The 27486-nt window shown below is 47.0% G+C and overlaps 1 protein-coding gene across 1 annotated transcript; it reads right to left on the reverse strand.

The window, feature by feature from the left end:
* Positions 1–188: 188 nt before the first annotated feature.
* Positions 189–27191, reverse strand: WDR62 (WD repeat domain 62). The gene is made up of 30 exons (XM_053267831.1): positions 26805–27191; positions 26027–26118; positions 25213–25275; positions 24661–24718; positions 23947–24117; positions 22197–22331; positions 21651–21833; positions 21386–21546; positions 20380–20554; positions 19942–20079; positions 19396–19571; positions 17351–17442; positions 16896–17021; positions 16381–16448; positions 15356–15477; positions 15012–15087; positions 14600–14711; positions 13290–13353; positions 10949–11071; positions 10671–10819; positions 9359–9411; positions 9028–9231; positions 7974–8107; positions 7327–7463; positions 6962–7108; positions 6368–6491; positions 6169–6280; positions 3695–3761; positions 3382–3470; positions 189–1045 (listed from the first exon to the last, which is right to left on the reverse strand). The coding sequence occupies exons 1-30, from the start codon at positions 27174–27176 to the stop codon at positions 776–778; spliced, it is 3993 nt and encodes a 1330-aa protein (XP_053123806.1). The 5' UTR covers positions 27177–27191; the 3' UTR covers positions 189–775.
* Positions 27192–27486: the final 295 nt, after the last annotated feature.

Below are 27486 nucleotides of genomic sequence, written 5' to 3' on the forward strand. Positions count from 1 at the left end.
CCACACAAACTGCCCAGGCATCCAGCAGTGCCTTAGGAAGCGGAAGAGCCAGAAGGGAGGCCAGCTTCCGTGGAGCGGTGGCAGAAGCAGAGGGTGGGTATTGCCCCCCAACTGGGCTGAACCTTCTTTAAAATGATCCCTTCTTCCTCTGTTCCAGGGCTTGTTCTCAGTAAATACACACTTTGAAATTTGGGAAACAAAATGTTTTATTATTTTCTGAACCTGAATAAAGACAATGTTAAGAAAGCTCCTTGTACAAGTCAGTGCTCCAACACCCCAAACAAACATGTTTTTTAAAAAAATAAGAGGACTCACTAGATCAGTAGTAGTTCATTCTAATGAGCTGGGGGAGGTTGGGGGGAGACACCAGAGGAGGTGCAGCTGCCTCTGCTTCTGGGAGTTTGGGTTGCTCCTCTCTCTCTCTCGCCCTGCCTGAGAGCTGCACTGTCTGCAGGCTGGCCATTCATCAGGCAGAGCTGCATAGTTAACTACACAGCTCTACCTGATGAAAGGCCAGCTTGCAGGCAGCACGGCTCTTTGACAGGGTGGGGGGGGGAGAGAGAGAGAGAGGAGCAACTGGAGCTCCCCCCAAGAAGCCAGGGTCACTGGGCTTCCGTTGGTGTGCCCCTGGCTCATTAGGATGAGCCGCTGCTGCTGCCCTTTAGGTAAACAACAGTAAAGTTTTGTCCAAGAACTCCTCAGGAGCTACACAGAAATTCTCTTGAGCTCACCGCCACAACAACTGTAACAGGGAGACTAACCCGTTGGCGCCAATTCAGGCCACATCTGCCTTCTTAGATTCATCCAGCTTCTTCTGGACCATTTGCAGCAGAGAGTCAGAGTAATGTCTCAGGAGGGAGTGGGTCTCGCTTTCGTGCAGCAGGCACTTGAGCCAGGGGGACGGGCTGTCTGTGGCTGTAGCCACGTCCATGTTGCTCTGCACTGCCCTAGCATCCAGCTGGTTTTTCATCCAATGGAAAGTGCGGACCAGCATGTTTCTGAGCAGGAGGAGCTCTTCCTCGGTGGAACCTCTGCAGGAGGTCACCTATGGAGTAAAGCAGGCAAATATGAACTGTCCCTTCCAGACCCTGAAGTCCATGGAAACGCTCATCATGGGCCCTGAGAAAAGGAATCAGCAGACAAATTTTAACTGGTTCATTGGTCTATTCGGTTTGCACAGGGGCGAAAGCAATGGGTAACAACATCCAGACTTTTGACATGGCAATGTCCTGCTACAGTAGAAGCTCCTGTTCACAGAATGGAGCATTGGTTCACAGGAAGAGTACGGTAGAAAGCCGGGGAAGGGAAAGTGCGAAAATGAAAGAGGGGTGGTTGGTGTTAAAATAAAAAAAAAATTTAAAAATCGGAGAAGAAAGGACACGGACTAGTAAGAAAAACGAAAAAGTGAGTAAAAGAACAGAGGAGAAGTAGCAATAATAGGTGAAGATTTTGAAGCTGCCAGGAGCGACGCAGGACAGAAAGAACTGGGGTGGGGCTATCCCTCTCAGGCTTGAGTAGGTGTGTGCTTTTCTTTAGCTAATCAAAACTGTCCTGCCTTGGAGCACGTGAGGGGGATAACCCACAGAGATGTCCTTGACTCCAGCATCAGAGAAGGAGCTTCTGCCCACAGCACATACTGTGTGGAAGGTCCGGGTGCCACCCAATAGTTCCAGAGCAAGAAGCAAACTTTCCTTGTTTTCAGATGGCAGGCACATGCATTGCAGCAGGCATCGCCTCCCCTCCCTTCTCACACAGGAGGGGAGGCCTCTTCAAGGAAATGACTTCCCAGCTACAGTTTTTGTAACTGAAGAAAAGGAGTTCTGGTAAGAACTAATCTGCCTACTTTCCTTTCACTATAATTTTAATTGATAATTACCATCTTCAAATCCATGCATTTTGGGCTGTTAAACAGCAAATACAGTACGCAGGGCACAGTACAAAAGTAGTCACCAGAGCCTCATGTGCCTTTGAAAACGGTCTGAAAACTGCAGCTGGCACAAAATAGGGCTGCAAGAGTATTAACTGGGACTGGACGTTTTGAGCATATCATGCCAGTGCTTCGTCAGCTGCAGTGGCTCCCAGTCTGTTTCTGGGCCCAATTCAAAGGGTGGTTTTAACCTTTAAAGCCTTAAATGGCTTGGAACAGGGTTACCTGAGAGAGAGCCTTGCCCCATATGCCCCAACCCAGACCTTAAGATCTTCTTTGGAGGCCCTCCTCCAGTGCCCCTGCCAAATGAGGTGAGGGGGGTGGCTACCAGGGAGAGGGCCTTTTTGGTGGTTGCACCCACTTTATGGATTAGCCTCCCCAGTGAAGTTCACCTGGCTTTATCACTTTGTTCTTTTAGACACCAGGTGAAGACCTTTTTGTTAACTCAGGCCTTTAAAAAATTGACTTTTGAACTGATTTTAAAAGTTTCTAAATTGCTTTGTATTTTATTTTGTATTTTCTTCCCCTCCTCCTTCTGATCTGTTATGATTTAATGTGTTACGTGTTTTTATTTCATCTTTTAATAATGTGTGAAAGAATAATTTGTTATGGGGCGGCTAACAAATAGAGTTTATTATGATTATGATTATCTGTAAGAACAGGGTGCACCATGCATAGGTGGAGGATGGCAATAAGATAACGACGTCATTATAAAACACACTGTTGAAAAGTCCCTCTGGGATACCAGAACTGTACGAAATTTCATCCAAATCCAAATTTCATCCAGGCAGTGCAAAGTTGTTAGAGGGGAGTAGACACACACAGCCGCCATCTTGAAATGAGTTCTAGAATTCCTTTATGGGATATCAAGGTTTAATATCCTGTAGAATCTTAAGCTGTATCCCAAGTTTGATGCAAATCGGTTAGGTGGTTCACAGGTTAGTCCACTTCCACCTCAAAAGTGTACGTGTCTATCATCTTGAACTGGGGAGGAGGACGTCATCACAAGATATGCTGTTGAGGTGCTCCTTATTGGCACTACAACTTTACCATCTCTCTCTTTCACCCAGCAAGGTGATCTCATAAGACTACTTTCCATGAGGAAAATAGGCTAGAAGTTTGCTGCCCAGTTATTCAGTTCCACTTTTTAGCTGATGAAAGGAAGACCACACGGCAGTGCTGGTTGTTATTCATGGTTAGAGTTGTACACCAATGAAGGACTTAGCCAGCTACAAACTGTTCTCTCCCCCTCTCCAGTCTAGCTCCCTTAGAAAGGAAAATGTGGAGGCTGTGAATGCCATGGTGCCCAAAAACCATCTCCTAAGAATGTGACAAACACAACTTCAAATTGATTTTTTGGAAAGAGAAAATATATGGATTTGGGAAACAAGTGGATTGAAAACCATTTTTTTTGGCAAGAGAAGCTATATGTTGTTGTCAGACTTGCATCGTACCTTATCGTAAAGTTGCAGCGTTTCTTGAAGTTTGGTGTATGAAGCCTGCAGGTTCATTTCAAAGCTTTTGATAAGGTGGGGGAGGGAATCTAACAAAGAAGAAATGAAACTTTCTGCAGTCTCTCAATCTCAAAGTAGGAACCAGTAAAGCCAAGACTGATCATCATGTCAACTGGTATGCCACAGGCACTGGGCAGAAGTGACTCCCGCCCCAGGACCAAAAGTCAGTCCTCTGCAGTACCAGATGTCCACCCAAAGGAAAGGCTTTCCCGTATGAAAATCCCAAACTCTGCATCGTATTCCAGTCTCTTACCTGAAGAGCCGCATGTTTTAGCATCAGATTTTTCCTTCAGCTCACAGAGAGCTTCTTCGGGCAGCTTCTAAAACCAGGTTTTTTTAGACAGTTAGAACTCACACAGCAAGGCTTTCACTTGGTACTTTAGGCCACTGGAGAACTAGTCTCTCAGTCCTTTCATATTCACAAAATGCACACAGTCATTTCATGTATCCAGATTCCCAGGCCTGAACATTCCTACATCTCAACATGCTAGAGACCCATGAGCAAAATCTAACAAAGCTGTCTCAGGCTCTCTCTGTTGTAGTTGTCCCTTGCCAACTGCAGTTTTCCCAATCACAGTTTTGAGAATCCACGATTGGGAAACTGAGACCAGCCTTGCCAACCGTGGTTTGAGTATCTGCAAATCTTGCGGGATTTTGTGGGCATGAGAGGCAGGAAAGTTGTGGAGAGTCAGAGGAGCGTTGGAGAGGCGGTTTGAGTATTGTACAGAGAAATTGGGAGAGGCAGCTGTGGAAACTGGGGGCTACAGATGTTGGGACCCAGAAATGTTACGGGCTGTACAGTAATGGCTACTGTGCTTTCACACCTGCTGGGGGGGGGAGCCTACATGGGTTGGGGGCTGCTGTGTTTGCTGCATTTGCTGTGTTTGGGGAGAGCCTGCATGGCTGCTGTGTCTTCACTGCTGCATTCACATTCTCTGCATGTCTTGGGGGGCTGTAATGGCTGCTGTGTCTTCACAGCGTTTTGGAGGCGTTGGAGTATTGGAGAGGCAGTGGAGTCGAGTAAAGAGAGATTGGGAGAGGCGGCGGGGAGAGGCTGCTGTGTCTTCACTGTTTGCTGCTGGGGGGAGCCTGCAGGGGTTGGGGGCCTGCATGGCTTCTGCACTGCTGCATTCGCACTGCTTTTTAGGGAGAGGTAGAGAAGCGGAGGTGAGAGAGAGAGGAGCAGTGGTGAGAGAGAGCACACGCTCAGAAAATGGGTCCAAAGTGTGCAGGCAAGGGAAAGGAAGATGCTGTGGCCAAGCGGCCAAGGAATATCATGTCCCCGGAGGGCAAGATCAAAGTCTTGGACTGCCGAAAGGAGGGCCAGAGCAACAGCACAGCTGGAAGATGGTTTGGGGTCAATGAACAGACCACCCACGGCATCCAGAAGAATGAGGATGCCATCAGAGGCAGTGTCTTGGTTCAACAATTGCTTTGTGCCTGAGGTGGAGTGCTACCTAAGGGAGAAGAACCTGGCCTTCCAGGTGCTGCAGCTGTTGGACAATGCCCCAGGGCATCCTCCAGACCTGCTGCTTGCCCACCCCAGTGTGGAAGTGGTGTTCATGCCTGCAAACACCACGTCGCTCATCCAGCCGATGGGCCAAGGCATCATCCCGGCTTGCAAGAGTTACTACATCAGGAGGAACTTTGAGCACATAGCCGACCTGATGGATGGCGACGCTGACATGACCCTGAAGGAAGCCTGGAAGGGCTACACCATCGCCCATGCCTTGTAAGGAGGAGGCGACGGATGAGCACAGGAGCAGCACCCTGAGTGCCTGCTGGAGGAAGGTGTGGAAGGAGGCAGTGAGAGCCAGCAAGAGCCAGCACTGCTGTGCCAGCTGCGGAGGAAGAGGTTGGGAGGGCAGTGGCTTGTGCCAGGCAACTTGGCGGCGAGGGCTTTGAGGACATCCAGCCGGCTGGAGTAGCCGAGCTCCTGGAGTCACACTCGGAGGAGCTCACAGAGCAAGACCTGGAGGCCCTGGTCAAATCCTCCAGTGATCAGGAAAAAGCTGGCGAAGACAAGGAAGACTGCAGGGCCTTACAAATCTCCTCCACACCCCACCCCTCCCACAGCTCCCTTCCCTGATTGCAACCCACCACATCCCTCCTGTCCCTCCTCCTCAGCATCCTGACCATCTGCATGGCTGTCAGGTAGGAAAAGCTTCTCATTAAGATTCCCTGTGTTCTGCTTTTTTCTTGTGATTCCAAAGCGCATTTGAGAGGTTGGGTGGGTGGGTGCCGGAATTTCCAAGGGGCTTGATCTGGTCATTCCTGTTGAAGTTCAGGGAGTTTGGGTGATTTGGGCTTTTAAAAAATCATTCTAAAGTGATTTTGTGGTCACGGTTCCCCTAGCCCCCACCCGTTTTACATTGGTTTCAATGCCTCGCCAACTGCGAATTTACCAGCCATGAGATTTTGCGGGAACCTAACCCTTGCATTTGGCGAGGGACGACTGTATAGCATCCACTGATGCTACTTCAGCTGACGGCAGCTCTCCAAGGTCTTTGGCCAAGGATGGGGGTGGGAGTGAGTGTTGCCCACACACTCCAAGTGCCACAGGTGGCACCTGGGACCTTCTGCATGCAAAACATGTGCTCTGCCCTCCAGCCCCACCTTTGCAGAGGATGGCCACGCTTGGGGCTCCAGCATCCACTACACCCTCGAGCTGCTACAATAGGAGCCCCCAGCCCAATCGCTCATTCAGGACTCAGCACAACCACTTGCCTCTGGTTTCTGTGGCTCGCTGGAGAGCAAACGCTCATCCTTCACCTGCTCCAGAGGGCCAGAAGCAGCTGGTGTGGGCTGACGGACTCTTGGAAGGAAGGACGACGCAAGTCTGCAAAGAAGGAGCACAACCGTTGAAGATTCTTCAGATTAAAGTTACTTAGTGGAGGATTTTTGTTCCTTAAGAGCATGCACTGACCTGCTGGTTTTTTGGCAGTGAGAGAGAAACCTAGCAGAAATACTCAGGCGAGGGTTCAGGAACAAGGCGGCACTGTCCTCCTCTTCTGGCGGCTTCAGATCTTTTAAGCAGCCATCAAACTTCACTGTATGCGAGAGAGGAGAGAGAGAGAGAGAGGACACTCTTCCAGAGTTCACACAACAGCTTTGGCGTGAGAGAGATAGGGAGAAGTGGGAGGGCTAATCCTTGCTCGGGTGCTGTGCATCTTGCTGCTTGGCCTTCAGTTCTTGAGTGTGTAGAGGCCAGTTCACATGGGCAAGCCAAGAGGCATCAGTAGCTGATCAGCCCCTCCAGGGCAAATGAGTTCTCATCAGCCTTTCGAGTGCCAATAATCCGAGCAGGGCCAAAGCCAGGATCTGTTGCTGTTTGGGGGCAGGGCAGGGGGATAGTGAGTCATTTCCCAACCTAGTACTATCCCTGTATGTGGTGTACTCTGCAGAATAAAGCGATGGCAGGTCTCCATCCTGAGGAGTTCACAATCTAGAATTCAACGTAAGATCCAATTCCACTGAGTTCAAAGAGCTGCCTCTGAACTTCACGTGGGAAGTGCAGTACCTTCAGCGTGAGCACTGGTCAGTGTTTCAAAGTGATGCTTGAGGTATTTCTCTTGCTCCGGAGTCTGGGGCAGAGAGCTGCACGGCTGGGTGTTCTCCTCTGGATCAGTCATTTCTGCGTCTGCCTCCAACACGAGGGATTCTTGTTCTGCTGACACATTGCACAAAGCCAAGAAAGAGGGAAAAGGAAAGAAAGGTGAGAGAGAACCTGGCTCAGAAGTGAGCTCAGGCTGCTATTTTGGGGACTGGGCCAGGTTTGGGGGCTGACCAACGGAAATCATGAACTGCAGCACCAGAGTGCCCCCTGGTGACAAGAGGGAGGGGCTTCCTCGATTGCGGGGGCATCTTCTGGAAAAACAAACATACCCTCCTGTTGGTGGCCTGAGGCAGATGCCTCCGATTCCAAGGAAGTCACAGAGTAGATTTGATCAGGCAGCTTCTCTTGTGTGTCAGCAGCTTCCTGTTGGTAAGGCAGCTGCAGAGGTGACCCCTCTACATGTTTCCTTAAAAAAAAAAAAAAAAGATGATGAAAGTGGGCAGAGATTCAATAGGCCAAGACAACAATGGGCAGCATCCCAATGGAGTTAGCTATGACTAAGTTAGCTATGGAAAGTAATGGGTCTAGCTTAGTCCTTACCAACTAGTCCGCAGACTGCCTTGGGCTTACGCAGAGACTCCGGCAGCTCAGCCCAAACTAGACCAACAGCGGGCAAGCCTCAGCCAGCCGGGTTTCCAATATATCAATGCTTGGGATCTGTGTGCAGTGTTTGCCAGAGCTCAGACTGCTTCACATTTATTGTCTTGTTGTTACCCCCAGAACCACCCGGAAAGGTAAGCAATGATTACAGTATTCTCATGTAGCGTGTGTGTGTGTGTGTGCGCACGCACGCGCATGCCCTTCAGAACACTTCAAAAAACAAAAAACAAACCCTAAACGCATCCTCTCAGCAGGCGGAACTTCTTTGGGGGCACAGACAGGGCTGCAACTCCACAAACGCTCTGCAGGGACTCACCTCTCTGCCTCCGACAGTGTGTGGCCCGTCCATGAGCCCTGTAGGCCATTCCCGCCAGCTTGGAGCTCTTGAGCTGCCTCATCGTCCGAGGACAGATCTGGCTGTTTGAAGTCCTCAATTATGCTGCTGTCCATCTGCAAGTTAGCCAAGGACTTTATTTTAAAAAATGGAATTCAGTCCTCGGCGCTGGCCCACAGGTGTGAAGAGGGCCCAAATAATACAAATATTTATATACCGCTTTTCAACAATAGTTCCCAAAGCGGTTCACATAGAGAAATAAAAATATATAAAGATGGCTCCCTGTCCCCAAAGGGCTCACAGTCCAAAGGGCTTTCCAGTCTAAAGGAAACACAAGATAGACACCAGCAACAGCCACTGGAGGGATGCTATGCAGGGGATGGATAGGGCCAGTTGCTCTCCCCCTGCTCAATAAAGAGAACCACCACTTTTAAAAGGTGCTTCTTTGTTCAATTCCGACTCCCCGCCCTTGACAAGGGCTACACAAAGGATTCCAGAACAGATTGACAAACAGTCATTGGCGTATGTCACAAGCTCTAATCAATTAATCCATGAAAGCTTTGAATCACAGACTGAAAAATCATGGCAGTTAGTTGGGAAACTGACTTGCTGACTTGAGAAAGCAACATTGGTAGACTTACTGTGAAGAGTTGTCTCTCAGTAGGTTTAAGAATCAAGTAGAACAGATGAGGCAGACTGACCCAGAGGGCCATGATCCTACCACACAAGCATCAGGAAGGAACAAGGGGCAGACGAGCGTGTCTGGAAGCCACACCCTCCCAGCTGAAGAGCCTTCTCCCTAATCCAGACAGACAGAGGCTCACTGGTCTTATTTAGTGCTCAGAGGCACAGATATGCTCCTGGGACAAACCCCAGCACAGCGGAGGGGTTCCGAGGCATATCTTTGGGGAACTTGGACTTCTGACTCGGACACCCAAAGGATGTGGAGCCCGTTCCCCAGGCTGAGGGGGTAACATTTCACATCACTCTGCAAGTCAAAACTCAAGGCCCTTGGAAGAAGGTCAAAGTCTCCCACCTCCATGAATAGCTGCTGCAGATTCTGTGGCTCCAGCTCCACCTCATCCATGCTGTCATTCTTAATTGGGGTAAAGTCATGCAGCTCCGGGTCCAGCATGGTTTTAAGTGGCTCTTGGCCAGCACGTTCGGCCCATCGTCCCTGCGGCTGGTAACACGCCCTGGAGTTCAAGGATGTGCTGTCCACATTATCAGCCTCTCCAAGCTGGGGAGAGAGGAAAGGTAGTTTGGATGAGTCGAAAACCACCCAGAAAGAAAGGGAATCACGAAGTGTATAGCTTGGAGGTGCAGGACCCTATACCTGCTCAGCTGTAGTACAGCACATTCCTTACCAGTCTCTTTGCCCACATTGGCATTTTGCCATTGGTAAGGACACAGGCAGGAGCTGAAATGCAACAACAGAAGACATTTGGATGAGCTTCGGAACTTACAGCGTTCAGCAAACCAGAACAAGAATTCCTTTTTGGGGGTGGCATTTAATAATAAACCCAAGCAAAGAAATAAAACTCTTAAGCAGCAGCAGTTTGTCCTAACGAGCCATTCATCAGGTAAAGCTGCACGGTTAAAAAGGCAGGCAGCATGGCTCTCAGGTAGGGCAGGTTGAATTGCTCCTCTCTTTCCTGCCCTACCTGAGAGCCATGCTGCCTGCCTTTTTAACCGTGCAGCTTTACCTGATGAATGGCCAGCCTGCAGGCATTGCAGCTCTCAGGCAGGGCAGGAGGGAGGGGGAAGCAACCTGAGCAGCCTTCTTTGGCGCCCCCCAGCTTGTTAGGACGAGGCTCTACTGCTCTTTTGCAGAACTAGACCATGAGGAAACTTTGCCACCAAAGACTTAGAAACTGCAACATGGACGTGATTTTCCTAACACTCCATTTTTATCTTGACCTCTCCTCAAAGAAGCTAGACCAGCATGCAAAGTTCCCTCTCCCCACACACCCCCATCCCCAAGAGAATGAGTTTCTCAGGCTTCCCGTTCATGTGAACCAATTGCTTTCCCGCTGCTTGTCCTACAACATTTCACAAGGATTTTTACAGGGAAGAAAAGCAAAAAGTCGTTTATAAAACCTTTACAACATCCACTTGGCAAGCTTTCTCCCTCTCACATAACACTAGAACCAGGGGTCACCCCATGAAATTGATTGCCACAAAATTTAGGACTAACAAACCGAAGTATTTTTTCACATAACGCATCATTAACTTGTGGAATTCTCTGCCACAAGATGTGGTGACAGCCAACAACCTGGATGGCTTTAAGAGGGGTTTGGATAACTTCATGGAGGAGAGGTCTATCAACGGCTACTAGTTGGAGGGCTATAGGCCACCTCCAGCCTCAAAGGTAGGATGCTTCCGAGTACCAGTTGCAGGGGAGTCACAGCAGGAGGGAGGGCAGGCCCCTTTCAACTCCTGCCTATGGGCTCCCCAGCAGCATCTGGTGGGCCACTGTGTGAAACAGGATGCTGGACTAGATGGGCCTTCTTGGGCCTGATCCAGCAGGGCTGCTCTTATGGGGCCATACCCAGGGTTGCCTCAAGGAGGGTATGGCTTTAGGCAGTTTCAGGTTCCCAGCAGCCCAGCCCCTTCCTTCACCCTGCTGTCTCCCACCCACACGGCTGTCGGGAGGTGCTGCTCTGAGCACTTCCATACCCGTCTCCTCTTTGGTGGGGGTCTGAGCAGGTATTCCTTCCTCTTCTCTCTCCTCCTCCTCTTCTTCCTCCTCCTCTGTGTCGTAATCAGCCAAGTGCTCAGTGCCACAAGCTGCTCTCCGACATGGCACAGTGACGTCGGTCTCCTGCCTGAAGGAAGTTCTTGTTAAAGAGGGTCCCTTGCTTGGCCAAACGAGACCACATCCAAGTGTTCCCAACCTGCTCAGCCTAAAAAGGCAGCATGGTGCCCAGTCTGGTGGGCTAAGGTGGTCTCGGTACCTGAGCAGATGAGACCAAGTTTGTTCCCTGGCTTTCTTCTGTTGCTGGACTTGGTCCAGCTCCACCAAGTGCTGCTTCATGCAGGTGGTAATTTCAGGGCTGAGATGCCATATAAAGATACAACTGGCAGAACAGAGGGAAGAAAGGAAGGCAAGGCATCATTTATTTATGAATTATATTTGTGCACCACCCCAAACTTCCATCTCTGGGCAGTTTACAGCAAAACAGAACAAATTAAAACAGAAATTAAAATCTTGAAACAATTTAAAACCTCAAGTCAGGTTAAAAACCTTGGGTGAATAAATGTGTATTTAAAGACTTTTAAATCTCGATGGCGGTGGGGCTCATAGTGAAGAAGACATTTGCTTAAATACCCTGGGCCTAAGCTGCTTAGGGCTTTATAGGTTATAACCAGCACCTTGTATTTTGCCCAGAAACATATTGGAAGCCAGTGTAGCTCTTCCAATACAGGAGTAATATGGTCTCTTCGAGATGACCCAGAGACCAACCTGGCTGCCGCATTCTATACGAACTGCAGTTTTCCAGACTACGTACAAAGACAGCCCAACATAAAGAGATTACCACCATATGTACTACTGGAGAGGTTTGGATCCAGAAGCACTCCCAGACTGTGTACGTGTTCTTTCTGGGAATGTGTGACCCCATCCAGAACTGGCAGAGCAGAATCATCTCCCAAGTTCCAACCCCACAAAATAAGCACTTCCGTCTTATCTGGATTCAGTCTCAGTTTATTATCCCTCAACCAGCCCAGGCAGGCATTTAGGGAGGTTATGGCTTCTCTGGATGTTGACGTGGAGAAATAGATTGGGTGTTAGCAGCATACTGATTACACCCTGCAACAAAACCCCTAATTATCTCTCCTGGTGGCTTCATGTAGGTGTCAAAAAGCATTGGAGACAGTATAGAGGCTTCAGCCATATGAAATTTCAGATTTTGAAGAACAGCAGTCTCCAAGAGACACCACCTGGAATCTGCCAGTGAAGTAGGAGCACAGCCACTGCAAAGCAGTGCCTCCCACCCCCAACCCCCTCAGACGCTCCAGAAGGATACTATGATTGATAGTATCGAAAGCCACTGAAATATCCAAAAGGACCAACAGAGTCACACTCCCTCTGTCAATTCCGTTGGAGATTATCCATCAGGCCGACCAAGGCAGTCTCCACCCCATAATCTGCTTAAAAACCAGTTTCCTCCAAGACTGGCTGGAGCTGGGAGGCCACCACCCTTTCAGTTACCTTACCCAGCCACGGAAGGGTGGAGACAGTCCTAGAGTTGCTTAACTCTGAGGGATCCAATGCAGGCTTCTTCAGAAAAGATCTAATGGCCTCCTTAAGGACAAGAAGGCATCCTGCCCTCCCCCAGAGAAGCATTTATAGTTTCTACCAGACATTCTACAACAACCCCCCTGCCAGACAGTATAAGCCATGTTGGCCAAGAGGTGATAGGCCACACCACTCCAAGCAGCTTATCTACATCCGCAAGAGTCACAAACAAACTGATCCAGCATAACCACATAAGAAGAGTTGCTAAATACCTCCCTCATTAGACTCTGCAATAATTGTGGGGTCTAAGTTAATGATATTTAGCTTTAATGTCATCTAGTTTTAACTGTAATTTTAATCTGCTTTTAATTGGTTGTGATTTTAATTGTTAATTGATTGTTTTTTATTTTAAAATGTAAACCACCTTGAGCCACCTCTGGAAGGGTGTGGTGTGTGTGGTGTGTGGTGTGTGTGTATATATATATCTCAAATAAATAAAACAAGTCTATTGAACTCTACATTGCAGACTGAACTCGCCATGGCCCTGTTGCGTGTTTGCTGCTCTTCCCTGCCCACAGATCTGAAGAATGTTGACTACATTTGGGTCAATAAGAACCCGACAGGTACTCTTCCTTCAAGAATGGCCAAGAGCCAGTAGTGCCAGAAGTCAAGCTAGGAAGAGCCATTCACCCCAAGAAAGCAAAGCAAATGAGTGAATTCGTTCTGATAAATCAGTGATAAAGAACTGGGCTCCTTCCCATACTAATGAGCTAATCCAGGGGAGAGAGGGCAGAGAAGATAAAGGAAGCAGGAGTTTCAAAACAAAAAACAAAAACCTGCACCCTGCAGAGTGGACAGGACTGAAACCAAGTGGGGTCTTCACCCACAAAAAAGCAAAGATTACAGTGCAATGCTTGACAAGGCCCAGCCTGTAGTCCTCCTCTAGCAAGAGGAGTAACCCTGCCCAGGAGACCCTTTTTCTCTGAAGGAGGATATCTCATTTTTCATAACCTTCCAGAAGGGGCTTAATTAGATCTCATGGTCTGGAAATTGCCCACCTGTCTCCAGAGACGGTGATCAAGTGCTTGCAGTCAAAAGTAAATTTCATCCCCGTAACAACTTCTGGAATATACAAGATGTTAAGACATTTTGGTTGTTTATTTGCTCTATCTTTACCAGTTTTAACTGATTACTGTTTTGTAAGCATATATGTTTTGATATTGTAAACCACTTTACAAATTAACATTGAAAAGCAGTATACAAAGCAGTATACAAGTGTTGTACAGAAAGATAATAGGCAGCGTTTTAACAATCAACCAGATGAACACTCATGCTTGATAACTGAGGATTCCTATTTGCTTGTTAACATTGCTCCTTTATACGCCCTGCTTAAGGCTTTCCAGAGGCCACTGTAGACAAAAGGCTGTGGTACTAGAGGGGCTTTTTAGTCTCATCCAGGAGGGCTCTCCTTACCTTCCTAAGATTATGCATGTCTTAGCATGCAACTCCCACAGGAGCTGAAGCCCTGATACCTCTTGTTTTAGAAAATTAAGCCTGGAGCAGCCATAATTCTGTACCTCAAAGAAATCAAAGACCACCCATTGTAGTAAGAGATGTGCCTACTCACAAAGAAACACATTTGCATCACAGCAGCCTTGCCCATCTGTTTGGAGGCTGGGGTGAGGAAAGCAGTAGTCCTAATAGCTCTCTTCCAATAAACAGAAGAGGACATCAGCTGCTTCTGTCCACCTTACCAGCTTAATGAGAAGGAAATTTTACATGGCTAGTCTTCTTGTCAACACTGACAGGAAGAAGGGGAGAAAAAGCAGATCTATCGACAGGGAGGAGTCCTACTTTAAGCCAGTCATAGTAGGAAGACAATGAAAGAAAAAGAATACCATTTGGGATTACAAAACTCTAAATTGTGTGTGTGTGCGCAGCGGCGGGGGGACAACGACACACAAGACTGCTTCTATTATCTATTATCTCAATATGCCCCCCTCTATTGAGAGAGAATCCAAAACCCCAAGAGTCTGATAGTCTGAAAGTGTTGCATTAGAGCCAAGATTAAAACTGGTCACAGACACACTTTGTGTTAGAGGCCAATGGAATGATTTATGCTCAGTAACGGCTGAAGAGCAGTACAGAAAGTTTGTAGGTATCAAATACATCAATTTTCTAGGAAGAGCAAAAGGTGGTATATAAACACAACAAAGAAATAAATTCCTTGCTCTTCAAGACTAGGATTTCTGGGAAGACATTTCCAAATTAGCATAAGAGCAAGTGAGTGGAGAGGAAGGGAAGGGAAGTTGAGCCAAGACGTGCCGATAGGAACTAAACCCAAAGCGAGCACCACTGCCAGACAAACCTGAATGTCCAAACATTTTGGCAACACACTCGCCAGAGTGGAAGTCAATAATGGAAATGCTCTTGTCGGAGCAGCTGGTGGCCAGAAACGTCCCAGAAGGATCTAGTTGGACCTACACAGGGATGGGAAATAAAGGACTTCATTTTCTCAAATGTTACTTATGAAAAGCTGCATATTGGATGGATAGTGGTTGGCTGTTTCCAATTCAATACGGGAAGTGCTTGACAGTCCAAATCCACCACCCCCTGCCCCGCCGCCTTTTTAAAATCACCAATAGCTCTCTTGGCAAAGTGAAGCCGTTTCCCAAAAGACACATTACCAAACTGTGAGTGATAACAGACTCTGGTATACTGCACTGGGGAGAAACAGGTTCCTACATAGTTTCCAGTGGTCTCGGCTGCTCATCATTTACCTTCAGTAGGGATCCATCATCGCCTTGTGAGCCTTTGTAGCACCATTTCTGTTTCCCGCTGATGGTGTTGTATACCCTGGGGGGAAAGTGGTTAAGTTACAGTTTGGTTGGTATTGGGTTGACACAATTGAAGAGCTGCTCTTTTGTGCTCTGCATATAAAGCCTTTGAAAGAGCAGCGGAAAGTGGTTCCATAGCACAAATAGTCATCCTATTATCTGGGGAAGGATGCGACTTGAATGCACACCACAAGCTTTGGGGTATTGGAGTATTTGCAGTTCTGGCCCTGGGTACAATGAAGTTCTTGTGTCTTTGGTGGTGGGGGAGAAGTTCTAAAATTGTTTACCTGACATTTCGGTCTTGACAGGCCACAGCAACATACTTCTGGGTTATATCAATATCCATGTCATATAAGGTTGTTTTCTCAGCAACGTGGTGGGTTCTAATGAAGTTAATCCCATCTGCAACCTGGGGAGGGAAAAACACATGAAAACTATGCTCTGACTTGATACAGGCATTTGATACCAGCGAACATGTTTTATTATTTTGTTTATTTTATAAGGATATCCGTGAAACATTTATTATACCATTATTAGGTAAATTTCCAGGTCGTCAGAGCCATTTTTTATTGTTCTTTGCTACTGTCAGACTCTGAGCTTACAGTTACAGATATTGTTGCTAGATACTGTGCTGCTGCTATTAGTACTCATCGGCGATTGGTTAATAAGGAAGTACTGTTGTCTTAACTTTTTCAATTTGAGATATAAATGTATTTTAAGCTCCTTTAATCTTTTATTTAATGTACTGTTTATATTGTACTGGTCTATGACTATAAAAATAAAAAGTTTAAGTGTAAGTGTACTTGGTACGCCCAGAGAACAATTTGTTATGAGGTAGATAACAAATAAAGTTTATTATTATTATTAATTATTTTGCCCCAACACCATCAACTGCCTATAGCACGTCCATGCAGGATATAGGCAGAGAGAATCTACAGAATGTATCTGGGCACAAAAAGAGGAAAGTCTCTTTTATTAGCAATAGGTTCTTGGACAAGGAAGACAAGCTATTCAACTTGGTGTCAGAATATATGAACCATCCTGCTGGGTCATACCTGCCTCCTGCTTCCCACAGGGGCTGCCAGATGCCTCTGGGAAGCCCACAAGCAGGGAAGGAAGATCGCAGCCCTCCCTCTTTGAATGCCCGTTGCTCAGCAACAGCAGTGGCACTTTGCCTTTGTACATACAAGTTCCAGTTAACTATCATGGCTAACTTCATTTTCCATGAATTTCTCAAATCCTTTCAGGCCCCCTAAACTGTTAGCCATCAGCACATTTTGTGGCAGCAAATCCACATATCTATTAAAAGTACCTTTTGCGCACTGCGAAAATAGATGCTTTTGTCAGCTCCACAGCTAATCATCTGAATATCTCCATTTCCTGTAGGAAAAGAAGAATGACGGGGGAAATTTGAAGTTGGTAGTAGAAGGATCCTTAATACATTAACTGCACAGGGCACAATCCACTGGCAATGTCTCCCTTGCAAGTCAGTAGAAACAACTGGAAGTGTACATCTCTGTACTGAGGAGTCACATGCCTCAGGGGTTCTCAGACTTGGGTCCCTAGATGTTGGACTACAACTCCCATCATGATGAGCGTTGTAAGCCAACAACCTCTGGGGACCCAAGTTTGAGAAACCCTGGTATACCTAATTATCTCACTGAAATTCATGGGACTTGGATGTTACTATTGCTTTTGAGCACCGTCATGCAACTGCATTCACAATTCTAGGAGGGAAGCAAAATCTTCGCAGTACCCCAAGATTTCAAAAGTGAGCTTCTCAGAACACACAGAGAAGTAACATAGAAGATCTGGCAAAGAACTTACCAGCAAACTTCACAGCAGTTATGGCTGAGGAATGGTCATCCAACGTCTGCTCTAGTTTATAATTTTTCCCCACATTTAAGACATGGATCAGCCTGTCTCTGCTTGCTGAGGCAAGCAGTGCTGTCCCTACAGACAACAGAAATGACACTGAATACGCACTGGTTTCAAAGCAGGGGGTGGGGGTGAAAGCAATTTGTTTATTTAACAAGTTGTATGCAATCTTTCTGTAACAAGCACAACAAAATAAAATGCCTGTACAATAAAACCATCAGTGCCTATAGACCTGTACAAAACAAAATCAAGTGTCGATAATGCCATTTATAACCAAGGTATATTTAACTACAGAGCAGCCCCCATAATCCCAGCAAGCCAGTAGTTAAGGGAACACACTCTCACACATGGAACTCTGAGCCTGACTGTCAACTGTGCAAGTTTTCAGATTGTATGAAGTGTACCTGTTTCTGGCTTAGAATATTCTAGACAGAGAACTTCTGAATCATGGGCTTCAACTTTCACCACTTCATCCATATATTTTAGCTTGTGTATCCTGAAAGGCAACACACACACACACAATGTTATACCCTTAAAAGTAAAGTACTTGGATATCAGTTGGCTTGCATTGCAAGTGACACTAGTTTGAGAAATCAGAAAGACAAATATTTTCCATGGGTAGACAAAAATCAGAAAGACAAACATGCTTTCTGGGCAACAGTTCAGTCCCAACACTCACTGCTCTGCCAGACAAACACTCGTGAAGGCATACGGGATGGTAGGTTAGGGCATTTATGCTTGTGGATCTCATTAGCATCACTATTGCCTTGCTCTCCCACTGCAGCCTTATGACCTTAAAGCTGAATGTTGCTCTCTTTCTGGAACGTTGCATCTGGAGTGTTGTACATGTTCAGATAATTAATCCAACGACTGTGTGAAAGCATGAAAGCTAGGGACCAATCATAGGACCCTGACAAGAAGATGTCTCTCAATACCAGCTGCAGGGAAGCAACAGCAGGAGAGAGCGCATGCCCTCACCTCTTTCCTATGGGCTTCTCAGAGGCATCTGATGGGCCACTGTGTGAAACAGGATGCAGGACAAGATAGGCCTTTTGCCTGATCCAGCAGGGCTGTTCTTATGTAATCTTACCTGTCATGTAAAAAGACTAGCAAGCTTCTACAAATACAATGTTAAGTCTGAAAAGGAATGGGCTATGTCTCCTGAGATCTCAGAAGGCAGAGCAATGCCTGAGCAGGTTGCAGGGGGTCACTGTCTTGCAAAGCATAAGGAGAAGCAATGAGCTAAGAGAGGTCAAGACTTTATTCCAAGGGAGCCTGTGCATTTGGGTTACGTTTGCATTTATATGGACGACATAAGTATGTTTGTTACAGGTCTTGGTTTAAGTACAGGTAGCCCTGGACATAGGCTAAAGGCGATTGTCCTCCTGTTGGAAGATGGAGTCCGCATTCAAGCACAACATGAAGACAAAATACCATTTATTTATTTATTATATTTCTATACTGCCCAAAATGCGTGTCTCTGGGCAGTTATCATATAAACATTAAAATCATTAATATTAAAATCAGTTAAAACCCAACATTAGAAGTATTAAAACTATACATCTAATTAAAAGCCTGGGTGAATAAATATGTCTTCAGTGCATTTTTAAAAATTGCCAGAGATGGGGAGGCTCCTATTTCAACAGGGAGTGCATTCAAAAGCCAAGGGGCAGCAACAGAGAAGGCCGGTTCCCAAGCAGCTACCAGACGAGCTGGTGGCAACCACACATGAACCTCTCCAGACAATCTCAACAGGCGATGGGGCTCGTAGTGAAGAAGATGTTCTCCTTGTTTTAAAGAGGCAGTCATTAGACTGCTTCTGAGGAAGCCTCCCTTGGATAATATAAGCCATGTTTGGCAAGAGGACAGGTGGTAGGCCACACTATTCCAAGCAACTTGCCCATATCCTCAGAGGTCATGAACGGAAACTGATCCAGGGTCATCACCTAAGAGGAGCTGCTGGACACCTCAGCATCAGACTCGGTAACAACTGTGGAGTTTGAATCTAAGTCGGCCCGAATACGAGAGATTTTGTCAACAAACTCATTAAAAACATCACAGCGAGTAATTGTTGGTTCCAAGTACTGATTCGAAGGGGAAGGGGAACACACTAAGCCCTTCACAACCCTGAACAACTCCACCGGACATGAACTTGTGGATGTGATACAGGTGGAAAAGAATCACTTCTTTGCTGCACATATTGCCTCAGCATAGATCTTCAAATGCGTTCTGTATACTAATCTGTCAGATTATTTTATTTTTAATTAGAGTCGAGTCTTTCTCCATTTGCGCTCTCTTAGTAATCTACCTTGCTGCTTCAGCCCCTCTAGTTCTTCCGTATACCAAGGGGCCAGATATTTGAAGGTATTTGAGTGATTGGAGCTGCTGACTGAATTAGTCTGACTCATAAAACAAATGCAGTAGGAGCAGAGGGAGAGCCCAGACCCACCTCAGGTTTCCAGCTCTGTCACCAGATGCCAGGTGTTGGCCATCAGGGCTAACTTGCATCACACGAACACCAGATTTCACATCGAGGTAGTTGGTAGTTTCACCTCGATCTGGCACACTGGTCAAGTCTTGCAAATGTTGGGTGTTGTTTTCCACATAGACAACCTTCAGCAAGTTCTTTAAAGAGGGGAAAGGAACATGTGTGCATTAAAGATAATCAGGATGAAAGGATGAGATATAATGAGAATAGTTTGCAATAAAAGACCTTGAGAAAATTGGTTCAGCAAAGCCTCATCAGCCAAGAACATGAACGGTCAGAAGGACCAAGAGAACCAGCCGCTGTTATGTGCTGGAAGGACTGAGCAAACAAGGTCTTTGCTTTGTGCTGGAAAATCATCAGAGCTGGCACCAAACAAATGCTTCTGGGGAGGGCAATCCCTATATTGGGCACCCTAACTGAAAAGGCCCTCTTCCTGGTTGCTAACCAATGAGGTCAAGGAACTGCGGGACCAATCTGGCTCTGACTCCTTAGAAGACATGAACTCACATTACTGTAGACATTCTTCTGAAAACCAGCTTGCGTGCCATCTTCCAGGTTCCAAAAGCGTATTGTATTGTCCGATGAGCATGTTAGAAAGGATCTTGGAGGCAAACAGCCTCTGTGGTCTTCAAAGTCAGGATAAACCTAACACAGAACCATAAGGAAGAAGAGTAAAAAGAAAGCAACCCCCCCCAACACAAAATCCAATAGACAAGCTAACAAGGGTAGAAAGAGCTGGTCTCATCTAAGAATGAGCTGCTCCTTGGAGAACAGGAGCAGAGAATGCCGTGGGGTGCCCAGAAAAGGGCCAGATGCTGCAGGAAGGGGAATATTACACTCCTAGATAGAGCCTTCCCATTAAAGGATGACTTGCTCCAACCCCAAGTAACAGAAGTGCTTTCCTAATCTTTTATGGTTTTGCTTAAACAGAAGCATCCTTCTCACCTCAATATTCCACACAAATGAGCTGTGGAAGAGGTCAGACCACACCTTCCCAACTTGACTGGTGTCTTTCACGTCCCAGATGTACACGCTGTGGTCCTTGTACACACAGGAGAGCCAGTGGTGGCAGGGGTCAAACGCCAAGGCAATGGTGTCTGGGTAGGTAGTGCTGGGTCCTCTTGAGAAAGGCAAAGAAAGAAAATAAATGGTAGGTACGTGCAAGATAGACGCAGGAACGTAGTCCAAACTTGGCAAAAGAAGCTTTGGCTCAGATCGCTGCCGAGGACCCGAGCACATGCTGAGCTCCTCTGCAGGGAAAGCAAACCAATTCCTGTAGTCCCAAGGAAAAAAGTTAAGTTGGATTTGGGCTCTGGTCCCAAGGACCGCCTGCACATCTACATGTGCCATGGTGCCCCCTCCCTCTGGCCCGAATCCTTGAGCTGGAAGGCCTAGAAGTAGGACTTGGCCTGCACTCCACCTAGGGGGAGGACTCGGCCTGTATAGTTCCCCAAGTTGGCTGAGGGCTCCTTCTACCGCGCACATCCCTGCTACAGTGCCATACCAAAGGGAGAGGAGAGCGTGGAAGAAGCTATGAGCAGCACCCAGGAACTGTTCTTCAAGCGCTACATTTTCCACCACAGTTGCCAGGCCCTGGCCTAACTCACCGGGGTTTAATTTGTGCAGAATTCATGGGCAGGCTAGAAAAACTGTACATTCCTGCCAGGCATCAACAAAGCATCACCTATTACCGAAAATCACACAGATTTCATTTTACCCTTCCTTTAAGGAGCCAAGGGCAGCATACACTGCAACACTGTGTCCGATTCCCCCTTTCTCCTCCCAACAACCCTGTAAGGTAGGTTAGGATGAGAGCCAGGAACCTGGGGATCTGAACTCAAGTCTCCACCCTAACCACTAGATCACACCGGCTCTATTAGGCGCTTGCCCAGCCAGGTGCCTGCACATTTTCCAGCCCAACTCCTTGGTCCCGCACCCTGTCGGACAGTACCTTGGTGTTTTGCCTCCAGTTATGTCAATGCCAAGATGGTGTGGCTTTGGCAAGTCCACAAGGTAGTGCAAGTTGTGCGTATGGAAGATGCGCACAGTCCCATTTGCACACCCACAGAAAATAAATTCTTCACTAACGCAAATGCAGTTGGCTAGAGACACCTGGGGGAAGAGAGGTGGTAAGTGTGCAATGAGGTAGCAAAGGAGCAGGAGCCATTCCTTCAAGAGCAGCACCAGAAACAAACAGGACACAGAGGCATTCTTACCTGGAGATCAATCCATTTCTCCAACACACGCCTCTCATTAAACTGACAGAGGAGCCCAGAATAAGAAATGCAGAACGTGCTGCCTGACATTTTGCCCTGCCCACAAGCCACGCCACAGAAGATGTTGTTATGAAGCTCTCCAAGAAGTCCAGAGCGACCGATGAGTGGAACTGTTTCCTTAATCTGCAGTGAGCATAATAATTCAGGCTCAAGAGTTAAGACAGCTTGGGTTTTGCATAGAAAAATACTCCAGGGTAGCGGTTTCTCGCTACGGACTAAAACAAAAACAAAATTGCTTGTCTTTCCAGGCAACGAATTCTAATTTGATTTTGCAATAGAAGACAAACATGATAACAAAGTGGTGAATATTCCTATCAACTACCTCAAGAATAATTGAGTCAGCTGTATGCCGTGGTTACAACAGTGAGTATGTAATCAGGATTTAATGGTAGAATCCAACATCAGATTAGAACTCTGATGATATCAGCTTGTTATCACAGATGGTTGCGAAGAAACTTAATAGGCTAATTAAATAGAGAAGATTACCTTAACTTCTTTGGACGTATCCAAGAACCAGAATTTCACGTGGCGATGGCCGACAGTTATAAAGTAGCTATCCTCTGAAAAGGAGATGGCCATGACCTTGCAAGACACTTTGTTGGATGCAACCAGTGTGTCCTTCTGCAGTGCAGAAAAGAAATACCCAACATCAGTCGTTTCTGTAATATGTACATGTGATGAAACACAGATCTCTTTCTTAGCTCAATCATGTCTTACACATACACTACAGTCTGAGTGCTATTGAGATACATCAAGCGAAAGGATTAAGCCCTTTTTCACAAGAGGTAACCAGTTCAAACCAGACTCACTTTCAGACATGTAAGTGCAGACCCATTAAGCAGGAGGAACCTCCAGTTTGGAGGGAAAACCTCAACCCTGGATTGGCCTAAAACCAGCGTTACATCAGAGATATGCTGACTCTTTCCATTGGATCCCAGAGCTGAATATCTCTGGAAGGGTGGGAAAGCCTCCCCACTCATTGATCCCCCCGCATTGATGAATTCTCTGATTGGTTTTTAAAATTGTTAGTTTTTAATTGTTATGTGTTTTTATATGTATTTTTAACTGTTTTATCATTGTGAACCGCCCAGATACACGAGTGTGGGGCGGTATAAAAGTGTAATAAATAAATAAATAAATAAATAAATAAATAAATAAAATAAAATAGGGGACAAAAATCCCACCATTTTTGTCACCAGTATAGTCATGAGTTGCCAGCAACCAGGTGCCATTCTCACCAGCTGTTACTAGTGTCCAGAAAAGGAGAAGCTGTAGAGATTAATACTCTCCCAGCCAAGGACCTGCCTACGTGCTAGTTAGTTAGTTAATGTTTTTGTATTTTCTCTTGAATTACTGTGTGCCAATTTTCTCTATTTCCCCCAATTCCTTTTATTTATTTATTTATTTATTTGAAATTTCTTACCAACAACAATTTTAAAAAAATTAAAGGGCAAAAGCTGGCAAAACAGATAGGTCTTAAGAAGGGCCTTAAAAGCAACTAAGGAGGGGGCTGAACAAATCAGGGGGGGAGAGTATTCCAAAGAAGAGGGGCGGCCACAGAGATGGCCCTCCTATGGGCCCTAGTGTTCAACCCTTGTTATATAATAAAATCAATATACTTAGAAGTGGCATCAGTCTAATTTAACAGGTTCTGAAGAGTTACTTTCAAGATTCTTCCCGATGTGCTTCAAAAGGTCATTCACTACTGTTGAGTTGTTTCCTGAATAGCATATTATTGTCTAGAGCTGGGTTGTGTGGACTCTGGCTGTACAGTGCCTGTACGTCCCAAGACAGACAGTTCTAGACTGGTGAAGCCATGTCTAAGCCTGGTCAGTGGCTTTAGATCAGTCTTCAGCTGGTGGCAGCCTACCTCGAAGGAGTGACGTGATCCTAGTTTGGGATCAGAGCAATCGCTCTACTAAGGGTAGATCCCAGGAAAGCATAGAGTCACCCCCACTTGATCACAGTACACAAGGGTACATGAACAGAACTCAAATGGGACTGAATGAAGTCAACCTTTTCCTGTTGGAATGCTATACATTTAGGCATGAACTGAACAATATGTTTTGTTTGCAGTTATCTGGGTTCCAAAGCCATGCACATTTCCCCTCTAAGATTTCAGATAACATCCCGGCCTTCAGGAGCAGTCAGCCTGCACCACGAGACTATGAAGGTCCCAAGAATGAAGAGTCACAATCAATGAGTGGCCTACAGAACCAGTAAGATGGCGTCTTACCTTCCAGTCCCATACATTGACAACCATGTCATGTGGATACCCCATGGACACGAGGTATTTCATATTGGGAGAGAAAGCCACACAGGCCACACCGTGTTTGTGGCCATGGAGTTCAGACACTTGAGCCTTTTCTTCCACATCCCAGACTCGAACAGCTGGCCTGTGTCCATTCTGCAGAAGGAAAACCCAGGACAGAACCAGGCTCAGGGCTGCCTCTCCTTCCCAGAGCACCATTGGCTCCTGTGCCTCCCATCTCCTGCTGGTGTTAATGAGAGCTGTGCTACCTGCAGGCTGGCTGTTCATCAGGTAGAGCTATGTGGTTAACCGTACAGCTCTACCGGACAAATGGCCAACCTGCAGGCAGTGCAGCTCTCACTCAGTATTGTCTACCCAGACTGGCAGTAGCTTTTCCAAGGTTGCAGGCAGGAATCTCTTTCAGCCCTAATTTGGAGATGCTATCAGGGAGGGAACTTGTAACTAGCTCTTCCCAGAACGGCCCCATCCCTTAAGGAGAATCTCTTACAGTGCTCACACATCGTCTCCCATTCATCAGCAACCAGGGTGGACCCTGCTTAGCTAAGGGGACAAGTCATGCTTGCTACCACAAGACCAGCTCTCCTCTCCAGTTCTTGAACTTTTAGACTTGCAAGATGGTAATTTTGTTTGTACTGCTTGCTAATTTATAGTTTTAAAAAATCCATACACAAAACTCACCTCACCAGTTACAATAAGCTTCCCATCAAGAGAGAAAGATAGAGCACTCACAGTTTTCCTAAAATAAAGGGGGAGGGGGACACCTTTCATTTCTGCTCCGCAAAGATAGATTCCAGAAAAGCAGCCATATTGGTCTGCTGTAGCAAAACAGCAACGCTTTGCAGTACTTTAAAGGCCAACAGACTGACTGTAGCAAAAGATCTTGTGGACAAGAGCCGACTCCATCTGTTGCAGCTGATAAAGTGGGCTTTGCTCCATGGAAGTTCTCACTGCAAACAGTTTTTTGTATTTATGAAGAGAACACAACCAAGAGACATTCTCCACCTGCACTCCACAGCCAGGTACAAGGCTTAAATCATCACTGACAGCTGACCAATTCTTTTTGCTATTGTTTCAACTAATTAAACAATCCACATGCACCACAGACAACTCTGCTACTGTCTGAAAAAATCTCTGTCAAGACATTGTGTCAGGAACCCACCTCCTAGAAGCAACTATAGAAAGGAGCACTCAAACTACCAAGAGAAATAAGAAATTCAAAATATATATTACCTAGAAGTATTAAAGATATGCCTCTGTTTATTCTTCCTGGGATTCAAAATCACAACCACACACCTGGAAAGAAAGACAGAGCCATTTATGACAGCTATGATTTCCCTTGATGGGGAAGAGAGGAAAAGTGGTTATATTCAAAACCTGAAAAGAGATCCCAGCTGAGGAAAATATTCATAGAAGAAAGTCATTCTACATCATGTTGGTCCTACAATATGCTAAGCCACAAGGTTTTAGTGACTCTTCCTTAGTGGCAATACAACTGCAAATGGAGTTTTGGTTGGCTAGATATGCAAAGGATGCTCAGTGTGGTGACTGACAACTTTTGCTCAAGATGGTCTCATTAACTACCACAGAGGATGATGATTTCCCCTACTTATTGGCTAGTTAGATTCCTACTTCTTCCCCAGCACCCCAGTCCTTTGTAATGCATAGCACATCTCACCGCTATCCCAATTCACAGCAATGAAAGGTTGTGCACAACATCCCTCCAGTGGCTATTGTGTAAACTGCACTGACATTTTTGTTGTTGCTGAAAAGTGGTATAAATAACCACTACTATTGGTTTGGGGGCCTTAATATGTTTGGCACACTTGGTTTCTTTTTTTGCTGTGCAGGGATCCAGATCTTGACCATGGTGAGGGAGACTTTATAACCTTTGCGTCTGCCGCAGTCCAGATCCTCTACCCCACCTGGTATTTAACAAAAAGAAGCAAAGCACACAAAGGCAAAACAATGCATTCAACATAAGATGCCATTTGGCGCTCACTGAGCTCACCAGTTCTAGATGCTTCCATTATGGCAAAGTACTTACCCTGCAGGATAGGCAATCTGCCCCGTGTTTGGGTCGCAAGCCAAACCATTGCTGGTTTGGGTAGTTATTCCCAGCACTCTCTCAAGCATAACCTGCCCCAGAGAAGACAAACAGAATAGTAAAATCCATTCCCGCACATAAAGCCACAGCTCACCCTAGTGGGGTGTGAGCTGTCCCAAAGAAGCCCAAGCTCAGCTTCCACCAGACTCCCAACCCAGTCTCTGCTCATTGCTTGGGAGCTCAGCAGACCGAGGGGGGGAATTGGGTTTCTCCTTGAGTGGGGAGGGGGCGTGGTGGGCTTTGCACACAGAAAGTCCTGGCTTCATCCCTGGCAGCATCTCCAGCCCAGGGGCTTCGGGGACCAAGCCACGGGAAAGACCAGCGGTGGGCCAGGGCGGGGAGGCTGCAGTTCTGCAGCGGTTATTGGCCTCTTGCCACCACCAGCCACAATGACTGCAGATGGGGATGAGGGGAGCGTAGCTCAACAGCAGCTGGAGAGTCTCTTAACTTTAACCCAACAACCCAGGGGTAGACAACCACGGCGCCCTCCAGTTGCTGCTGGAATACAACTCCCATCAACAATAGCTACAATAAATGGCAGCCGAGCCCCATCGGAGTTGTAGTTCCTCAACAGCTGGGGAGCCGACCGAGGTTGCTAGTGCTACCCGTGCCACTGGCCCCGCCCACTGCCCCAAGCCCCTCCCCTTCGGGAGTCTCACCGCGAGCCCGGTAGCCCCGCCCAGCGCCCCGCCCCGCCCCCCAGGACGCGCCCCCTCACCGCCTCCTCCGGCTCCGGCTGCTTTGACCGTCGCCTCAGGCTGAGGAGAGGCGGCGAGTCTGCGCCGGAGCTAGCCCCTCGCGTGTAGAAGCATCCTCCTCCTCCAACAACAGCAGCCCCGCCAGCCATCACGCCGCCAGCAGGAACCCCGGTGCTAGCCGCCCCTTCCTCCTGTGGCGGGCGCTGCTGGTCTCGCCGGCTATAACCGTCCGAAACAGCGCGCGGAAAACCGACACTCCCCTGCCATTGGGCTGCTGTCACGTCAATCACCATTTGGAGCGCAGCCAATGGAGGCAAGGCCTCATCCGTCAAGGCCCACCCCTGGAAGCGCCCTCGGAGTCGGCTCTGACTGCGCGCGCCGCTGCGCCCCATGGAGGGTGAGGAGGCACCGAACCGCCTCTCTTGCTCTTCCGAGGTTCGCGAGTTCAAGTCCTCCTTAGTCCTAACTTTATTATAAATATGCAAACCGCATGGATCAATAAACTAACACTCTTCCCACCTTCATTTAATTATTGTTGTTGCCATGTTTAGATGGAGCCAGTTTTTGTTTATTTTGCAAAAGCATTTCCAGAGTTGGAAAGCTCTAGAATTCCTGTCTTTGATGAGTGTCGTTAAGTGTCCCAATGGTCACTCCGCTGCCTAGAATCAAATGTATGGAATTCACTCCAGGAATTACCTTATA

This window comes from Hemicordylus capensis, chromosome 7 (genome assembly GCF_027244095.1).
Source record: "Hemicordylus capensis ecotype Gifberg chromosome 7, rHemCap1.1.pri, whole genome shotgun sequence".
Taxonomy (NCBI): Eukaryota; Metazoa; Chordata; class Lepidosauria; order Squamata; family Cordylidae; genus Hemicordylus; species Hemicordylus capensis.

Coding starts and splice junctions, on each gene's coding strand:
- WDR62 (XM_053267831.1), bottom strand. CDS start 27,176: ATGGGGCGCAGCGGCGCGCGCAGTCAGAGCCGACTCCGAGGGCGCTTC. Junction 26,119..26,804: donor AGCCGGAGCCGGAGGAGGCG/GTGAGGGGGCGC, acceptor TCTCTGGGGCAG/GTTATGCTTGAGAGAGTGCT. Junction 9,232..9,358: donor CAATGTGGGCAAAGAGACTG/GTAAGGAATGTG, acceptor CTCTCTCCCCAG/CTTGGAGAGGCTGATAATGT.